General features: G+C 42.2%; 1 protein-coding gene across 13 annotated transcripts in view; it reads right to left on the reverse strand.

Annotated features, from left to right (window-relative positions):
• Positions 1-10,267, reverse strand: part of HP1BP3 (heterochromatin protein 1 binding protein 3) — a 38,753-nt gene extending 28,486 nt beyond the window's left edge. Inside the window, exons 1-6 of one of the 13 annotated variants that reach the window (XM_027060197.2) lie at positions 10,117-10,236; positions 8,951-9,084; positions 7,160-7,237; positions 4,317-4,512; positions 3,767-3,866; positions 640-793 (exon numbers count right to left, since the gene is read on the reverse strand). In XM_027060197.2, coding sequence (XP_026915998.1) covers positions 640-793; positions 3,767-3,866; positions 4,317-4,412 — 350 coding nt within the window. In that variant the 5' untranslated portion in view covers positions 4,413-4,512; positions 7,160-7,237; positions 8,951-9,084; positions 10,117-10,236. Of the gene's footprint in view, positions 1-639; positions 794-3,766; positions 3,867-4,316; positions 4,513-7,159; positions 7,238-8,950; positions 9,085-9,546; positions 9,721-10,107 lie in introns of those variants that run through there. The other 12 variants (XM_053208343.1, XM_053208362.1, XM_053208361.1 and 9 more) reach the window with 12 other exon arrangements.
• Between the last annotated feature and the right edge of the window lie 6,401 nt (positions 10,268-16,668).

Here is a 16,668-nt window from a genome sequence, read left to right on the forward strand (position 1 = left end):
TACTCTTTTATTTTAAATGTAATTCCTAACTGTTCTGACCAATTACGAGAAGAATGCAACCAGTTATCCTGCAAAAAACAAACAAACAAAAAAGCCCTCTTCAAATTAACAAAGAATTTCCACCACACTGTACAAATTATCAGTAGCAAATTTTGCTTTCAGATTCTCAAAGTCACCGTCCAAATGTACACATTTTTAGGTGACTCTGGCAATGGCTGATACAGATTAATGTTTTCTAACATAAACATATAAAAACAACTCGCAAAGGTATAGGTAGGAATAAAATGGTCAAGTGTTTCCCAGGTCAGATTTTTAGTCATGTTTCATTTCTTATTGAAATTATGTCAATGATTAAAATATGAGACACTCCCATAATGAATCCTAAGTACACAAAAAAAAGTTTCAAAGGCAAAAGCAATGAATTTTGGGTTATTCAAACCATTGTTATAAGAGCTACAAGCTCTAATAGGCCATAGAACTATATAATAAACCTATTTCAAACAGTAATTCTAAAAAGTAAATCCAAGTAAGTAGCAAACATCTAGCATAAACCAATGATACAATCCTTTAAAACAATCTGATCTACAGTCCTTTTACACAGTCTTCAATTTTAAATAGCAAGAAGGCGTAACTCCTTACTCCTTTTTGGTTTCCTCAGAAGACTTGTTCTCTTCCTTCTCTTCGTTCTCAGGTTCTCCCTTTGGCTGCTCTGTCTCACTAGATGTAGCAGGTGGAGTTTCATTCTCTTGTTCTTCTACAGTGGAGACAGATTCCTCTGAACTTATATCTGGTTCTAAAAAATCAGGTGTGCAGAATGGCATCAAATAGATTAGAGCCTGAGTCAATAAAAGGGTAAAAGGCTATATTATTAAACAGAGAAGCCAAATGTTCCAATTGACAGACTTTAAAACGAATAAGTGTCTATCAGTTGCAGTGTTCTTTCCTTCCTTATGTAGCTCTAACTGCCTGTTCAAAGGTTGTTTATCCAGACCACCATGTGAAAAAAGGAGATGGACCAGGGAATTACACAGAAAGAGAAACTCATTTTACCCTGAATCAAACCTCTTGCCTGTTCTCCTCTGCAATATTAATGAGATTCATAATTAAGACATTAGCTATTTCATAATTTAACAGATGAATCTTAGTAAGGGAATAAGTAATAGAAAGTTAACACCTATTTTCCAAGTGAAAAGACTGGGGCAAGAGCAGAAACGTGAGGGGGGAATACTGAGGTCTGCAGTGGCTTGTTTGTGTCTTTTCTCAGCAAGCCTCTTTGAGCAGTACTACAAAATACAGAGCCCCAGATATGGTTAAATAGGGACTTCAAAGAAAGGACTCTCCAATGGCAAAACATAGGCAAAAAATAAAAGTATATGCTTGAAGAGTTTGGTCATTTAAATTATGTGAACAAATTATTATCATAATGATGAAAAATCCTAAAGAACAAAAAAATGCCGGGGCGCCTGGGTGGCTCAGTGGGTTAAGCATCTGACTTTGGCTCAGGTCATGATCTTGTAGTTCATGGGTTTGAGCCCTGTGCTGTCAGCACAGAGCCCCCTCAGGATCCTCTGTCTCCCTCTCTGTCCCTTTCCTGCTTGCATGTGCAAGCAATCTCTCTCTCTCTCAAAAATAAACATTTTTTTTAAAAAAAGAACAAAACCATGCCACTTACTTCTTATAACCAAACTACATATATACAATTCTAAAGGAATTTCTAATTTTCAACAAATTAAAATTCTAAACCCTGAATTTCAGGACAGTCAACTGTCATTTGTTGATCTCATCCTGGATTATGTTCTTCAATGAGACATGCATAAAGTTTGAAAATCCTCCCATATGTTTAGCCAAAATTGAGGTTTTAGAGTCAAACATACCTGGATTCAAAAGTTCAGTCCTTATAATTTTCTAGCTTCGTATCTTATGGCAAGTTCTTTGACATCTCCAAGCCTTAGTAATCTTACCTCACAGAGTTATCATGGGGATTCTATAAAATGCTTTAGCGAATACCTGTACTTGTACCATGTGGGTGACTCCCATCCTCCTTCAGCCTCTCCTGCTGCTTCTAGAACTATTTTGCAAAATATTAAAGCTAGAACTTCATTCTAACAATGGCATCAGGTAATTCAGATAATTTTTTAAATCACATATGTATCTTTTACTGCCCCTTGGCCCACTAATTTGACTTAATTGGCTTCATGGGTAAGGACTTTCTATTAGTCATTATGTTTATTTATACATGGTCTTATTCTAAAAAGGATGAAAAGAACCACTTACTGGGTTTTCCTCTAAGAGTAGAATTATAAATTCAATTTCATATTATTTTCTCTTCTCAAGAATAATTGCTTAATAGTTGATGGATTAATAAATGTACAGTCACTCAACAGGCACTGAGTATGTAGTATGTACAAGACACTGCTTCCAACTCATTAAACTATTGTGTCTGCCTCCAAAATGCAAGTATGTACTTTTATATACATTAATACCATAGTGGGAAAAGATAAAACACAGAACTCGTCAAGCGACTTACTGATCCCTTCTGAATTCTTGTCTGACTTTTCCAATACCTGAACTCTCTGGCTTGTATTCTGAAAACTGAGGTCATTAATGATTTAGTGGCTTTACCTGTTAATCAAATGTGGTTTAAGGCAGGCCATCAAGTGGCTTAACTCAGTGCCAGACAAAATAACCAAACTTCAACTCACCAGCACCTCTCATTTTGTAATTTTATTTGGGAGAAAAGAGAGAGAATGTGTGAGCAGGGGAAGAGCGGCAGAGGGAGAGAGAGAATCTTAAGCAGGCTCCATGCTCCGCACAGAGGCCAATTCAGGGCTTGATCCCATGATCCTGGAATCATGACCTGGGCCTAAAACAAGAGTTGGAGCGCAACCAAGTGAACCACCCAGGCGCCTCCCTCTCATTTTTTTAAATATGCTGATTCCCATGTCTCCTAAATAAGCAATTATACCCAAATTGCTTACAGTATTCATCTGAGTATTTTGAGACAAAATCCAGGTTCCACTGGAAAAAAGTATATTCCTGCCGCACCAAGGGATAAAGGCAACAAGAGTGCCTTATTCCTAACCTGTGCTGGTAAACAGATATTTAGTTCTAATAGCCACGACAGGATGGTGCTCATCCCTGGCAAACCTGAGATAAAAAGCAAGGGAGAAAAAGAGAAAAGGAAAAGAAAGAAAAAAGTCACAAGAAGAAAATGAAAAACAAGGAAAAGGAAAGAGGTGATTAAAGATGCCATAAAGGAGCACGATTACCCAGGTGGATGGTTTTACATTTCTCTTGACTCATTATGTTTCTACCTATGTCCAGCCAATCTTCTCTCCACCAATACCAAATATAAACCAATGCTCTGATTGCCCCTTTGCTCCCTTAAGGCCTTGTGATAATTTCTGAGGGATCTTGTACTGTCCGTCTACAAGTCCCAAGTCCCCCATTCGTCCACAGCCTTCATCCCCAAGACACCGTATGCCCAGAAGCTACTCTTCAACTGTTCCTGTTCTCGCCAACCATTTTCTGTTTTTCATTCCAAGAACATGAAGTTTACACCTTCTAAAAATCTTTAGAGACAAGATGAAATTCTTCCTTTGCTCACTTTGGTCTGGAAATGACGTATCAATAGGTACAACTTCTCTCTTTCAGTGTTTCCCCAAAACAGCCATGAAAAAACAATTAAGTTCAAAGGAATTCACAGGATACTCTGAATTGGAGTAGAAACTTCTGCCATTTCAAGTTGTCTCCTGCTTTACTTTACCTGGCTTTTCTTCCTCCCCTTCAGCAAGCTTGCTTTTGGGAGGAGTTTCTCGTGTAGAATTCACAGTTCGACGAATCGGCATGGTGCTATCTTCCACCTTCTGAGAAAAGAGACAGCCATAATCACACATGCATGAGAAAAATTTTCTTTTTCTCTTTTTCTCAAGAACCTAACTAGGTGTCAGAAGACGTAGGAGAATTCTTCAAGTCGACTCCAGGATCTGATGCAAATTATTTTTAACAAGTTTTTTTGAAGTGAACCATGGTGTTTAAGAAGTACTTTTCAAAGTATTTTATTTTAGCTAGAATTTCAAATGGAAACTGGTAATATACTTGATTTGGAATAAATTTAAAAGGTTGGAGGTTTTCTGAGGAATTTGAGGGGAAAGGGAAGATGAAAAGAATTTTTTATCTCTTTGATTTTTTCAGATTCACAACCCAGACTCCCCAAAGGAAAGGAAAGGAAAGGAACATGTACCAAGAAAGACCCAGCAGGGTCTGAAGTCAGGGACTGATCCAAGAGTGAGCTTCAAGAATGTGTCAGCCCCTACCTCACCTAACTTGTCCGCGTGGATCAGCTGAGCTCCTACTATAAGTGGGAGTGCCTTAGGATGGACGAGTTCACCTTGAGACGTATCAGTCGCCATTTAAAATAATTTCTAGGCCCGAGTACAGGTTACACTCTGAAGCCTCTGCTGTTAACCACAAGGATTTTTCCTAATGGTTTCAGTGTGGTGAAGAGTCAACCTAAAGCACAGAAAAGACCTGGTGTGAAGATTAACAGAAACAAAACTAAACTAAATGTCTAAATTTAATACACATCCAAAGGGGAAAAATTAACTATAAAACTTATAGTTAACTGACAGATGACTCGGTCAGTTATCATTAAGAAAGATAAAATCACTATCAAAATATACACCAGATTAAAGCAGCCACTAAGACAAACGCACAAGCCACAGCAGCTGTTGCACCTTCCACATGAACAAAGGCAACAAGGACAAGAAAGCTTGTAAGGAACCTAATCCCATTCCCCTCCTGCTACCATTAGGAACTTAGAGAGGACAGAATAAGCAGACTAAGGAATAGTTTAGTCAAATGTTTCCTCAAAGATAAATGACTAAAGAGAGAAGGGTTTTGTTGTTATTGTTCTCAAAAGGATCAGGAAAATTAACTGTAACTTTAACTTCATCTCCTTTAGATAAAAGTAATACAAGGGCAAAAATACTCCTGAAGAACGTGATACTCTAACAGCCTCCAGATCCAGAGAGGCAAATTCAGACCATCACCTAGGAGAACAGAAGTATGCTTCCAAGACCTTATTTGTTATTTTTAAAGTAAGCAAAACTAGCACAGAAGAAAGAACATAATTAAATATTCAAAGATAAAACCCATGTAGTCACTCAAATTTGCCTGGTCATTAATACTCTCTGTCCTCAAAAAAAAAAAAAAAAAAAATCTCATCTGGGACTCAGTGACATTTTATAACAAAAATCTCTCCAAAATATAAGAAAATGATCATTTAGGTGCTTAGACCTTTGGGCTAACGAACATTAACAAAGAATTAGAGAACAGTAGATCAGTCATTCAACCCCTGCTTGAAGCTCTAACCCTGTCTAGGAATTTAAGTTTTCAATTTGTCAGGTAATAGTCTCAAGCTACAATAACTGGGATAAATTAAAACAAACAAACAAAAAACCCCAAACATAAAGAATGCTTTCACATTTACAGGGAAAATCTTTTTATGGGAACACCAAGAGCAATGCCAGACTTGTGAATGGTCAATCAGCTGCAAACAAATGCAGTTGAAAGAATTCAAGATACACTGAAACTTACTATCAAGAGTCAATTAACAATATCCATGAATATTTTTAAAATTATCAACTGTTATAAAAACTGCTTAAAACGCTCATATGGCAATTCACTTTGAAGAACTATAAAATACAGAAATAAAAAACTGTTTTCTCATCTGTGAAAAGAGGGCCACACTGGCCTTCAGGACACTCATAAGAAACCCCAAAGTCTTGTGAAACCTAAATGTCTATCTTGGAATAATCTGAATACATACACCTGCTCATTCATGCAACTAGCACTTACATGGTAATATATTTTCCTTGACAATAAAAAAACCTAAGCAAATCTGCTGCTGTCTTTACATGTGAACCCTACACAGAAGGAAACTATCATGATCAAGTTATCCTTGGTAAAGTGATATTGCTAATGAATTCATCTTTCCTAACCCACGATAATACTAGGTAGGGTGAAAATGCTACTGTCAAGTCAATAAAACCTTCAGGAATCTCTGCTCATAGGGTATCTTGAAAACAATTTTTTCCCTGTAAACACAATTACTGAAAAAAGTGTCAAAGCCTTTCCAGTCAACTATATTCACCAATTACTCAAAATTAAAACAAACGGGTGAAAAGGGGAGGAGGCGCACAGAGGAAGCTATCACTAATGCCAAGGTGATGAAACTAAAATTGGGGCAACAAGCGCATGGTCCATAAAGACACTGGACACCACTAGCCTAAGGACAAAATGAGTTTAAATTAGGCCAGATAAGACGTATGCCCAGGTTGGAATTTAAAAAAATAAATAAATAAGTTGGTTTGCCAATGTTCCTGGCTGCATCCACCAAAAATATAAATCCTGACACCCTCCTGCTTAAAAACTCCCTATCACCACCCCCACTATTTTACTAGTCCCACCTCCCACTCTATCACTCTACTCTCTTGACTCCAAACACAAAACTTCTTTTGGTCCTGGCACTGTGCTCTGCTCACCCCTCCCTGCCTCAGTGTTTGCACTTGCTGTTCTCTTAAACTAGAACACTTTTTTCCTAGACACCTCAATCACCTTATTGCTCACTGTCACCCCCTCAGAAAGACCTCCCTCCCAACCTTCTCATGCTTCAGGTTTCTTCAGCACTTAACACCAACTGAAATTCAAAATACGTATTTACTTGTTTATCATGTATCTCTTCCAAATGCAATGTAAGCACTATAAGGGCTAGGACTTTAATTCACCAATGTAGTCCCAGCACCCAGAACAGTGTCCAAAACATAATGAGTGTTGGATAAGTATTGGGGAAAAAAGTTAAATGAACAATACTGTGTGATTAAGGACCTATTACTATATTCAGTGCGTGTGAAGAACTGAACCCACTTACTTGGGATACATATTAAGAAGTCTGTCTTGGGGCACCTGGGTGGTTCAGTTGGTTAGGCATCCGCTTTTGGCTCAAGTCATGATCTCACAATTCGTGGGTTCGAGCCCTGCATCAGGCTCTGCGCTGACAGCTCAGAGCCTAGAACCTGCTTCAGATTGTGTGTGTGTGTCTCTCTCTCTCAAAAATAAACAAACATTAAACAAACAAACAAGTCTGTCTGAGGGGCACCTGATCGGCTCAGTCTGTAGAACATGCAAATCTTGATCTTGGGGTCCTCAGTTCGAGCTCCACGTTGGGTGTAGTTTACTTTAAAAAAAAAAAAAGTCTGCCTTAGCTCTGAATTTCCTTGGTAAAAGGTCATGGAACTTAAAGCTTCAGCCTCTAATACTTTAATAGGTTGGCTAATGAATTATTTAATATGTTCAATGTTCATTACACAGCTAACAAAACTATATGGATGGTTCATTCACACTACCTCACCATCACCATGTACCTAGTAACTTTCTGAATCAGACTTTTAGGCTACCATGCTTATTCTCCAACAGAGATATTAGCTAGGTGGTTCACCGCTGGATACTTGGTGCCTAAGAACACACCAGGCATAGAATAGGTGCTCGATAAATATGTTAAATCAAAGGATGAACAGACGAAAAAGTTTCCCACCTAGGTTATGTGTGCCAAAAACAAATAATCTGATTTTACTTGTGATTTATGTGGTTCGTCTGTGGTCTTCAATTTAGGTTTTATTTTTTTAAATGTTGGATTGACTATAAAAAGAACTACTTTTGTAAAAGGAAATTCTAAACTGTTTTTAATTTAACACAAGCAATAAAGGTGATAAAATCCAAAATTTCAGAGTTTTTATTTATTTTCTTTACATTAAGACAAGGCAGGGGGTGCCTGGGTGGTTCAGTCGGTTGAGCTCAGGTCAAGACCTCAGGGTTTATTCATGGGTTGGAATCCTGCATAGGGCTCCCAGCTATCAAGGTAGCTTTGGGCCTTCTGTGCCCCTCCCCCACTTGTGCAAGCACACTGCCTCTCTCTCAAAACAAAAATTGAATAAAAAGAGAAAGCAATAGAAAAATAAGTAGGAACTTATTGTATCTCAGTCTATCGATATCCTTGAAAATACGCTTTTTGGAGAGTACCTGGGTGGTTCAGTTAGTTACGCGTCCTACTCTGGATTTCAGCTGAAATGGGGAGCCTGCTTGGGAATTTTCTCTCTGCCTCTATCCGCCCCCAGCCCTCCGCTGAAGACTGTGTGTGCGCTCTCTCAAAATAATAATCTTAAAATGAAAATATGCATTTTAGGGAAAGTAGTATTATTTCATGTTTTACCAAAAAATGCGTGCAATATATTATGTTATAAAATCACTAGCTTTGCATAGAATATATTAAACTGTTCCCAGTCTAAAGTCTTTAACTGTCCTCAGACTACAGTAATGTCACAAGAAGCATGCTGGTAATTAACTGACAACTTTTTTTTTTTTCCCCCACTTTCACATTTCAATAAATCTGTTATGTACCTAACAAATCTGTCTTGGGCACAGAAGCTATGGCCACTACAGGACCCACCTTGAAAGATAGATAATCACCACCTAAACGGCTTAACACTTAAGATTTTCATCTATGAACAGTTTAGGATACTTCCTCCAACTTTCTGCCCTCAATCGTCCAAGTAAGCTTAAAAACGAAGCCAAATCAAAAATAATAAAAAACCTTTAAAATGTTACTCCTACTTTGAAACACGTTAAACTAAACTTTTTAGAGGAGCAATAAAAACTTAAAAGAGCTCACAGTGGCTTTATGCCCATGCCAAATTAGACAAAATTAAAAGCATCTTTCAAAGTAAAACCAGTCACGTCTAATTTCACTCTTAAGACACGACAGCTTGTCCATCAAGTCCCAAGCGAATTCCTAGAGATATTTCTAATTGTATTCTCACTTTTCGATGTAATGTAAAGTCAGGAACAATAATAAACAACACAAGTTGTACGCTGAAGGGGCAGTTAAGTTCACCTTGTCCAGTCCTCTGTGCAGGAGAGAATACTCCCCCCAAAGGGTTAAGTGACTCGTCCTCGGTCACAGACAGTGGCAAGTCGGTATCAAAATTCAGATCTGAGGCTCTCACTTCAGCACTCCTGCCTCCACCTCTGGACAAACGCTCATATTCACGAGTTTGACTTTATTAACGAAAACCACACCGTCTAAGGTGCGGCGAGTAACAAGCTCTGGGAATGCCAGACGGGAAAACGAAAGCTCAGGCCCGCGTCGCAGCAGCAGCAGCAGCACGGAAACGCCCGCCCAGACCGCCGAGAGGAACACGGAGAACAGCGCAGCCGAGACAAAGAGGCAGGGAGCGGCCGGTGCGGGGCCCGAGCAGAGGCGGGGGGAGCGAGGGACCAAGATGAAGGCAGCGCGGCAGAGGACGGGAGGGCTCAGCGGCGGCGGACACCGAGGAGCTGCGGCGCGGGCTACGCGCGGCCGGCGGCTCGAGACGCGGGGCTCGCGCTCGAAAATGCACGCGGCCGAGGCCAACGCCACGCCAGGGGCAGGGGCCACCCCCGCGACGCTACAATCGGCGGACCGCGAGCACCAGCGCTCCGCGCACTCACCACTGGGAGCTCCGTAATGGCGGCGGCGGCGGGGGCGGAGAAGCCGGGGGGCGGGCCCGCCGCAGCCAGTCACCGCCGCCGGCATCTTTCGAACCCGCTCGGAAAACCGCTGAGGGAATGGGGGGGGGGGGGGGGGACGGGAAGGCGGGGACGACGGCGAGGTCCGCCACGGGCCTCGGGAGCATGCGCAAGGCCTCAGCCAATCGGAGCGCAGCGGGAGGACGCTGGCGCAGGCGCGCTGGGACGCAGGGCCCTGGACCTGGGAAGAGCTACCCCTCCTCCCCCCTAGTCCAAACAAAACAAGGGCGGGAGCGCGCGCGCCAGTGGGCCCCGGAGGAGGCGTCAACGAGAGGGGCAGGGGGCTAGGTCGCAGGAGAGAGGGGAGAGGGCAGGGAGGGCGGAGCGGCCGGGAGAGGCAGACAAAAAGCGCCACCTCCGGGGACCCGAGCGCCCCGCCCCCTCCACTCTGGGAGCGGCGTCGGCGCCCCGGGCGAGCGGCCTCGACCACTCGCCTTCGGGGTCCATCGAGCCCGCGTCCACTCCCCGCCCGCCTGTTCCGACCTGCGTTACCTCTGCGCTCCCCCCTTCCTGGCGCCTGCGTTCAGCACGGCCTCTCGGCGCCGCTCCCGCTGCCGCTCCTCGTCTCCGTCGCCGCTGTCCTCCAGGCCCAGCCGCCGAGCTCTGCCGCCCCGCCCCCCTGCCCGCGGCCCCGCGCGCGCACGCGCACGCGCACTCCCGCGCCGGCCCCGCCCCCGCGCGCGCCCGCGCCCCCAGCCCACGGGAGCTGAGGGAGTGCGCGCGGCGTGCCTCCCTGGCCGGGCGCGCGAGAACGCGAGAGGGCGCTCCGGGACGGGAGGACGCCGGGGAGGGTGCTGTGTGTCCGCCCGCGCTTCCGCCGGGCACTGCCTGGTGGTTCCCGTTAGCTTGGGTTCGCTTTCGTTTTCCTCGCAAGAGCACTCTTTTCACTGCCTGCCCTTTCGCTACTCTCTGATTCGGTCCCTGGTCTTTAGCGGGTCTCCTCCTTGGAGATCCGTCTACCTTTAGTCGGGTTGGCATCTCCCGCTGTCACGTTAGCCACAGCGCGAGAACTACCCTTTTCTGAAGACTGGACAGAACTGGACAACCGGATAGCGGAAAATCCGGTACCTCACATTCGTTCCTATTAAGTATACAGACATTACAGGGCTGAGTAGTGACTCAGGAAAAGAACTGGAAAAGTTGCTTTTCTAATCTGCGAATCGGTCTTTCTTGGCCTCTACATAGGAAAGAAGAGTTCTCAAAAAGTAAACCCTGGGATCAGAAAAGAGGGAATTCCCTTGAATTGTCATATTGCTTGGGTATCAGCGTACTTAGGCAATGTACATACTGTTGAAAAATGTAACTTTTCAAAGTCGATGTAAAGTCGGTGTTTTGTGGTGGGGTAGAGGTGGGGCGGGTAACGAATATAGGGAAATAATAAACACTAAAATTACCCCGAGGCTCACAGCAATGTGGCCAATACTCAAATGCTAATCATTCTAAAAATTTATTATGAAACCATTTAAGTACGCTAGCCCAGTCCTCAGGCCGTGTAATCAGCATTTTAACTATCTACCAGCTTTCCCAGTGGTAGCCATCCACTCACTCCATCCGTCGCAAAATGAGCTGTATCAAATTGAACAGCCACCGTCAGACTCCTTACTAATGGTATTACCAGTGCTCTGTTGTTGCATTCAACCTGTTCACAAGGGGTTTCAGTTATTTTGTGCCATCCCTTTGTCCTGCTCAATTCCTCTGTTCTTATCAACATTCCTATCCTTTGTCTCCCCCTTTAAAGACGCTATTCTATTTCTAGATGTTCATAAAACATCTTACCTTTGTTCTTTTCCCTTAAACTGTCTTTAGCCCTATCTCATGCGAGAAGCTGACCCAATTAAGAGCAAACTAGGTACTAGGTTTACTCCTCCTCCACAGATTTTTGCTTAAAACACCCCCCCACCCCCCAATACACTCCTTATTCTGTTGTTTACAACATGTATATCCAAGGAGGGAAAACCTCAAAAGTCTTCCTCAAGGGTGACACACAAACCATGCACTAGGGCTACCTCTTGCTGAAGTCTGAAGTTTTAAGTTTTCGACTTACAAAGGGACTTTAAATTGTTTACTGTACATGTATATCAGTTTAGGCATTTTACATCTGCTAAATGTAACATCTGGCTAGTTTTGGTTTTTATACTTCGCTGCATCTGAGTTAAGACTCGATGGGGGTATGGTTTTATAGCTTATCTCACTTGGCTTTCTTTGAGCTATACTAGTAAAAACAGTATTCAGGGTTTTGTTTTTGTTTTTTTTTTTTTTAAGATTTATTTTTGAGAGAGCATGAGCAAGCTTGAGCAGGGGAGGGGCAGAGAGAGAGGGAGACGGAGGATCTGAATCTGGCCCCGCACTGACAGCAGCGAGCCTGATATGGGGCTTAAACTCATGAACCATGAGCTCATGACCTGAACCTAAGTCAGGAGCTCAACCAACTGAGCCACCCAAGTGCCCCGCAGTTGTGTTTGTGAAGCAGAGTTATGTGATGAATTTTTTACTATTTACTTAAGCTGTTAAGGCTGTTTGGCTTGCATTGGAAGAAACACACACCTTAGGGAGTTTAGGGGCAGGTCAGCTCCTACAGGGTGTATGGAGGTTACTGTCAGAACATTGGAACTCTCCGCCCCCCCCCCCCCCCCCCCCCCCCGCCGGACTCACAGTCATCTCTTGCACTGAAGTTCCACCATTCAGAGATTCATTCCTTTGGCTAAAGCTTCACTCTCTTCTATAGCACTTGTAAAGTGCTAATACCAAAGAGAGCTAACATACAAGCCTCAAACTGATAGAGAACTCACTGTTTTTCATCTCTAAACTTGAAAATCTAAAGCTTTCCCTTCCACAGTCAGGGATCAGAAGAGTAAGAACTCTGAGAGCTTGATTAGAAGAGGAATTTCTAGCAGAGAGAAGTAATAAATGTGCTGCAGTCTGTGATGACTTAACAATTATGCCCAGGGACACCTAGGTTACAGGAATGACTTGAGAATCTCAGAAACATAGGGTTTTGTGAACTAGAAAAGCAAGTGCTACATCCCCACAATGCAACTGTATCATCTCTAGTTTCCAACAAAACATCCACTTTTTCAGAAGCCAATTCCCTTTGAAACTTTAGCATACAACAAGATTTGAAGACAGTCTGTTGTCAGTGCAATAGTTTTTTTGCTGTCCCTCAAATTTTAAGCTAAGTGATACTTAAGTCTGTTAGGCTAAAATGTCTTGTTTTATATAAAAAAAGCAAAATGTGCGGCTCTGGAGATTTGGGCATAAGGGTAGAGGAAGTTGAAGCAATTGCAGATGTCAGGAGTGGCCCAGGACAGAGCTAGGATATTACAGTCATGGGAGTAAACATTGAAAGTTCCATCTACCTATTTTACTCATATTCCAACTTGTGTTAATAAGGAATAATTCTTCATTGCCTGGTGGGGAGAGGTTTCTGTTCCCAGCAAGGCTGATCTTTGTTCTTCCCACAAATCAAGGCTGAGGAACTACAATTTCTTGCAAAAGTAACCAAAAGCTAGGCTAGTGCTTGGATCCCTTCACAATGTATGGTCCAGGCAGGTTTGGGAGTCACTTGACTTTTCTGGTTTCCAGCCAGAAAGACTTTCTGGAAATGGCTCTCAATTTAGTTGCAGCTTGGAAAGAGATGGCAAGAGAATTAACAATTTGCACTATTAGGCAAAAAATGGAGGTTGATGAAAAGATTTCCTATAATTCTTCCAACTCCCTCACCATGGTTTTCTTATTGTTTGTGGTTACCTGAGGCCATGACCCTGGTTTAGAGATAAACAATCACCCTGGATCCTCCTCTGCGAATGTTGCACTTTCCTCTACTCACTGGTGGCAGTAATTTTATTCAGCCCAGTAGTCATTGAACTGTAAAGCTTTTTTCTAAACTCAGAAATTCTGAATTTAAAACATGTCTGGTGCCGATGGTTTTGGATAAAAGATCATGAACCAGTTATAAATAAACCAAATAGGTTTAGAAAATAACATTTACCCTCACATGTTCTAGTTATTATTTTAAATGCTGGTCGCCAACCATTAATTTCATCATTAAGTTTGAGAAATGCTAGATGTCATTTGCCCTTTGTTCAACTGGAGTCAACATTTCTAGCTACTTGAGGGGGTCTGAAACTGTGTTGAGTTTACTATTTTGAGGATAAGGCTTTTAAACAAGTTATCCTTTAGTTTGAAGTATCTGACATATTGGATGGAGTTACAATTCTGTCCTTAAAGCAACAAAGACATATGGGTATGTTTTTACAGGAATCCTTCAGTGGGGAATAGAATCTAGAACCAGGGTAAGGAAGGTACTTAGTCCTACCATCTCTAAGGAAAACAAGATTTACTTTCAAGCTTGTTTTCATGTCAGGTTCTGGAAATTGTTATGTGTTGAACTGTCTTCTCATCTTTTAAAAACCAGAGGCAATACAACTGCATTTAAGACAGACTAAAGACATTCCATTTGCCAGATTTACTACAAAACAAAACATATCCAGTTTTGTTTTGACTGTATAATCTGAAGTCAAGAGTACTATGCTTCTTCCTCCACTCCTTTGTGGCTTTAACTTACTTGGAGTTAAGGTGCCTGCAAGGCAACCAGGCCTGTGATGGTAGCCAGAGATAGCTAAGGGTCAGATCAGTGACACCAGTGGTGACCAACTGTACTGGTTCACCTAATAATAGGGGGTGGTTGAGGGTTAGTGGAAGGCAGGATTTTCAGGTTCTTTTATTTATTCATTTACTTTTGCAGGCTCCACGCTCAGTGGGGAGCCCAGTGTGGGGCTCGACCCCACGACCCTGGGACCATGACCTGAGCCAAAATCAAGAGTCGGATGCTCAATCGACTGAGCCATCCAGGCGCCCCAGAATTTTCAGTTTTTAAACCAGGAAAGTTCCAGCGAAACTGTTACCATAAGACATCTTTTCTTTGTGATTATGGGGTAGTTTGAGAAAGTTTCTTTTTTTGTTGTTTTTTAATAAGCTCTATGCCCAACATGGGGCTTGATCGAACTCAAGAGTCACATTCTCTACCAACTGAGCCAGCCAGGTGACCCTGAGAACGTTTCTTTAAGTGGGAAGATTTTTTCCCCCCAGTAAAACCCAGTAATTGAAAGGAAAACATGAATCAAAAACAGAATTTTTTAAATTTCAGAATTAAGTTGGATCCATTTGTTTAAAAAAAAATGAAGTTCCAAAAAGATGGCAATAGAAAGGATCCTTCCCTTTTATAAAACACAGTGCAACTGAATGGCAATAAGGGAATGGGATCTTCTTAAAAAAGGGGGAAAACAAAAAATATTAGCTTTGAGTATTCTTTTTTTTTTTTTTAACTTTTTATTTATTTATTTATTTTTGAGACAGAGAGAAACAGAGCATGAACGGGGGAGGGTCAGAGAGAGAGGGAGACACAGAATCAAAACAGGCTCCAGGCTCTGAGCTGTCAGCACACAGCCCGACGTGGGGCTCGAACCCACAAACCATGAGATCATGACCTGAGCTGAAGTCGGACGCTCAACCGACTGAGCCACCCGGGCGCCCCAAGTATTCTTAAAGTACTTGCAGCAAGTCTGTAAAAGTTTCAACCCAAAGTTTGGAAAGAGTACCATAGTTCTTGAGAACCATACGTATCAAGACTCAAGGTTGTAAGTTCAACTTTTAAGACTCCTATTCTGATTTATCAGTGATGCCCCTGCTCTTTCCAACAGATAAAACATTTTGACCCAAAGGGCCCTACATGATGATATTCAAACTTAACATAACTTTGCGTTTCTGCTTACATTCTACTTGGTTGAGTCTATGATACTTAAGAAAAACTGAATACATATCTAATCAATGGGCAAGCCTGTTTGGTATAGTTGTGTCTGTATCCAAAGTAGGTAGCATCTCCATTAGGAACATGGCCAGAATTGGATGTGGCAGTGTATGCACTTTTCTTTTTTTTAATTTTTTAACGTTTTATTTTTGAGACGGGGAGAGACAGAGCATGAACAGGGGAGGGTCACAGAGAGGGAGACACAGAGTCTGAAACAGGCTCCAGGCTCTGAGCTGTCAGCACAGAGCCCGACGCGGGGCTCGAACTCACAGACCGGGAGATCAAGACCTGAGCCGCGGCCGCTTAACCGACTGAGCCACCCAGGCGCCCCAGGGTATGCACTTTTAAGTACCCGGTATTTTTAGGAGTTTATTGTGGTTGGGTAGCAGAAACTAGTCAAGTTTTCCTTTCATTCTAGGTAGGGCAATGTATAACTTGCAAAGGACACTAACCATTAGTCCTTGTTACAATGCCTTATAAAATCCCAGGAAAAGAGGAAGCTTTTACTCCTCAGGTTTGTTAGCAGAGGATGGATAAGCCTCTGCTTATCCTCTTATGAGACTTCATAGTGTATGCTAAGGAAAACAAAACAATGAAAAAAATCTGAACTGTACAGAGTATGAAAGAAACGTGGATAGATGAACCACAATCTCCTATGGTTCTGAAGATAGTACAGTTTAATTATATGAGGGTGAATACCACTAAAGTTATAGAATGTGGTAGAAAACAGGCAGGACATGCCATAGGTATTCCATGCAGAATGCTGGAATTCTGATTTATCTTTTTGTTAATCCTCTCAACAACCCTATGAGGTGGATGGTGTGATCCTTATTTTACAAATGAATAAAGTTTAAACAACTCAGGCAGAGTTGTATTAAAACCCCTATTCTTTCCATTCCAATGCTCCAGAGCACATCCACTATACCATCTTTCCCCAGTGTGGAGTAAAGCCTTCTGGTGAAGAGCAAGCATATTTTTTGGAAGTAACTGCTTCCCAGAAAACCAAGTGCAAAACCTCAGTCCTGACTTGCTAGGTACCTGACTTCTGCGACACTTAGTTCCCTACCTGTTGAAAGGAAGCTGTACCGCCTCATATATGCCATAAGGCTGGTGAAGGGATTGAATTAGAGGATACTCTGTAATGTGTAACGAATTACAGCTTTCCAAGTGTTGTAGCATGTATTAGCTTACTGTGATGTAAGAAGGGCTAATTGTTTTTGTATTTCAAATGAACAAAT

This window comes from Acinonyx jubatus, chromosome C1 (genome assembly GCF_027475565.1).
Source record: "Acinonyx jubatus isolate Ajub_Pintada_27869175 chromosome C1, VMU_Ajub_asm_v1.0, whole genome shotgun sequence".
In the NCBI taxonomy this organism is placed as follows: domain Eukaryota; kingdom Metazoa; phylum Chordata; class Mammalia; order Carnivora; family Felidae; genus Acinonyx; species Acinonyx jubatus.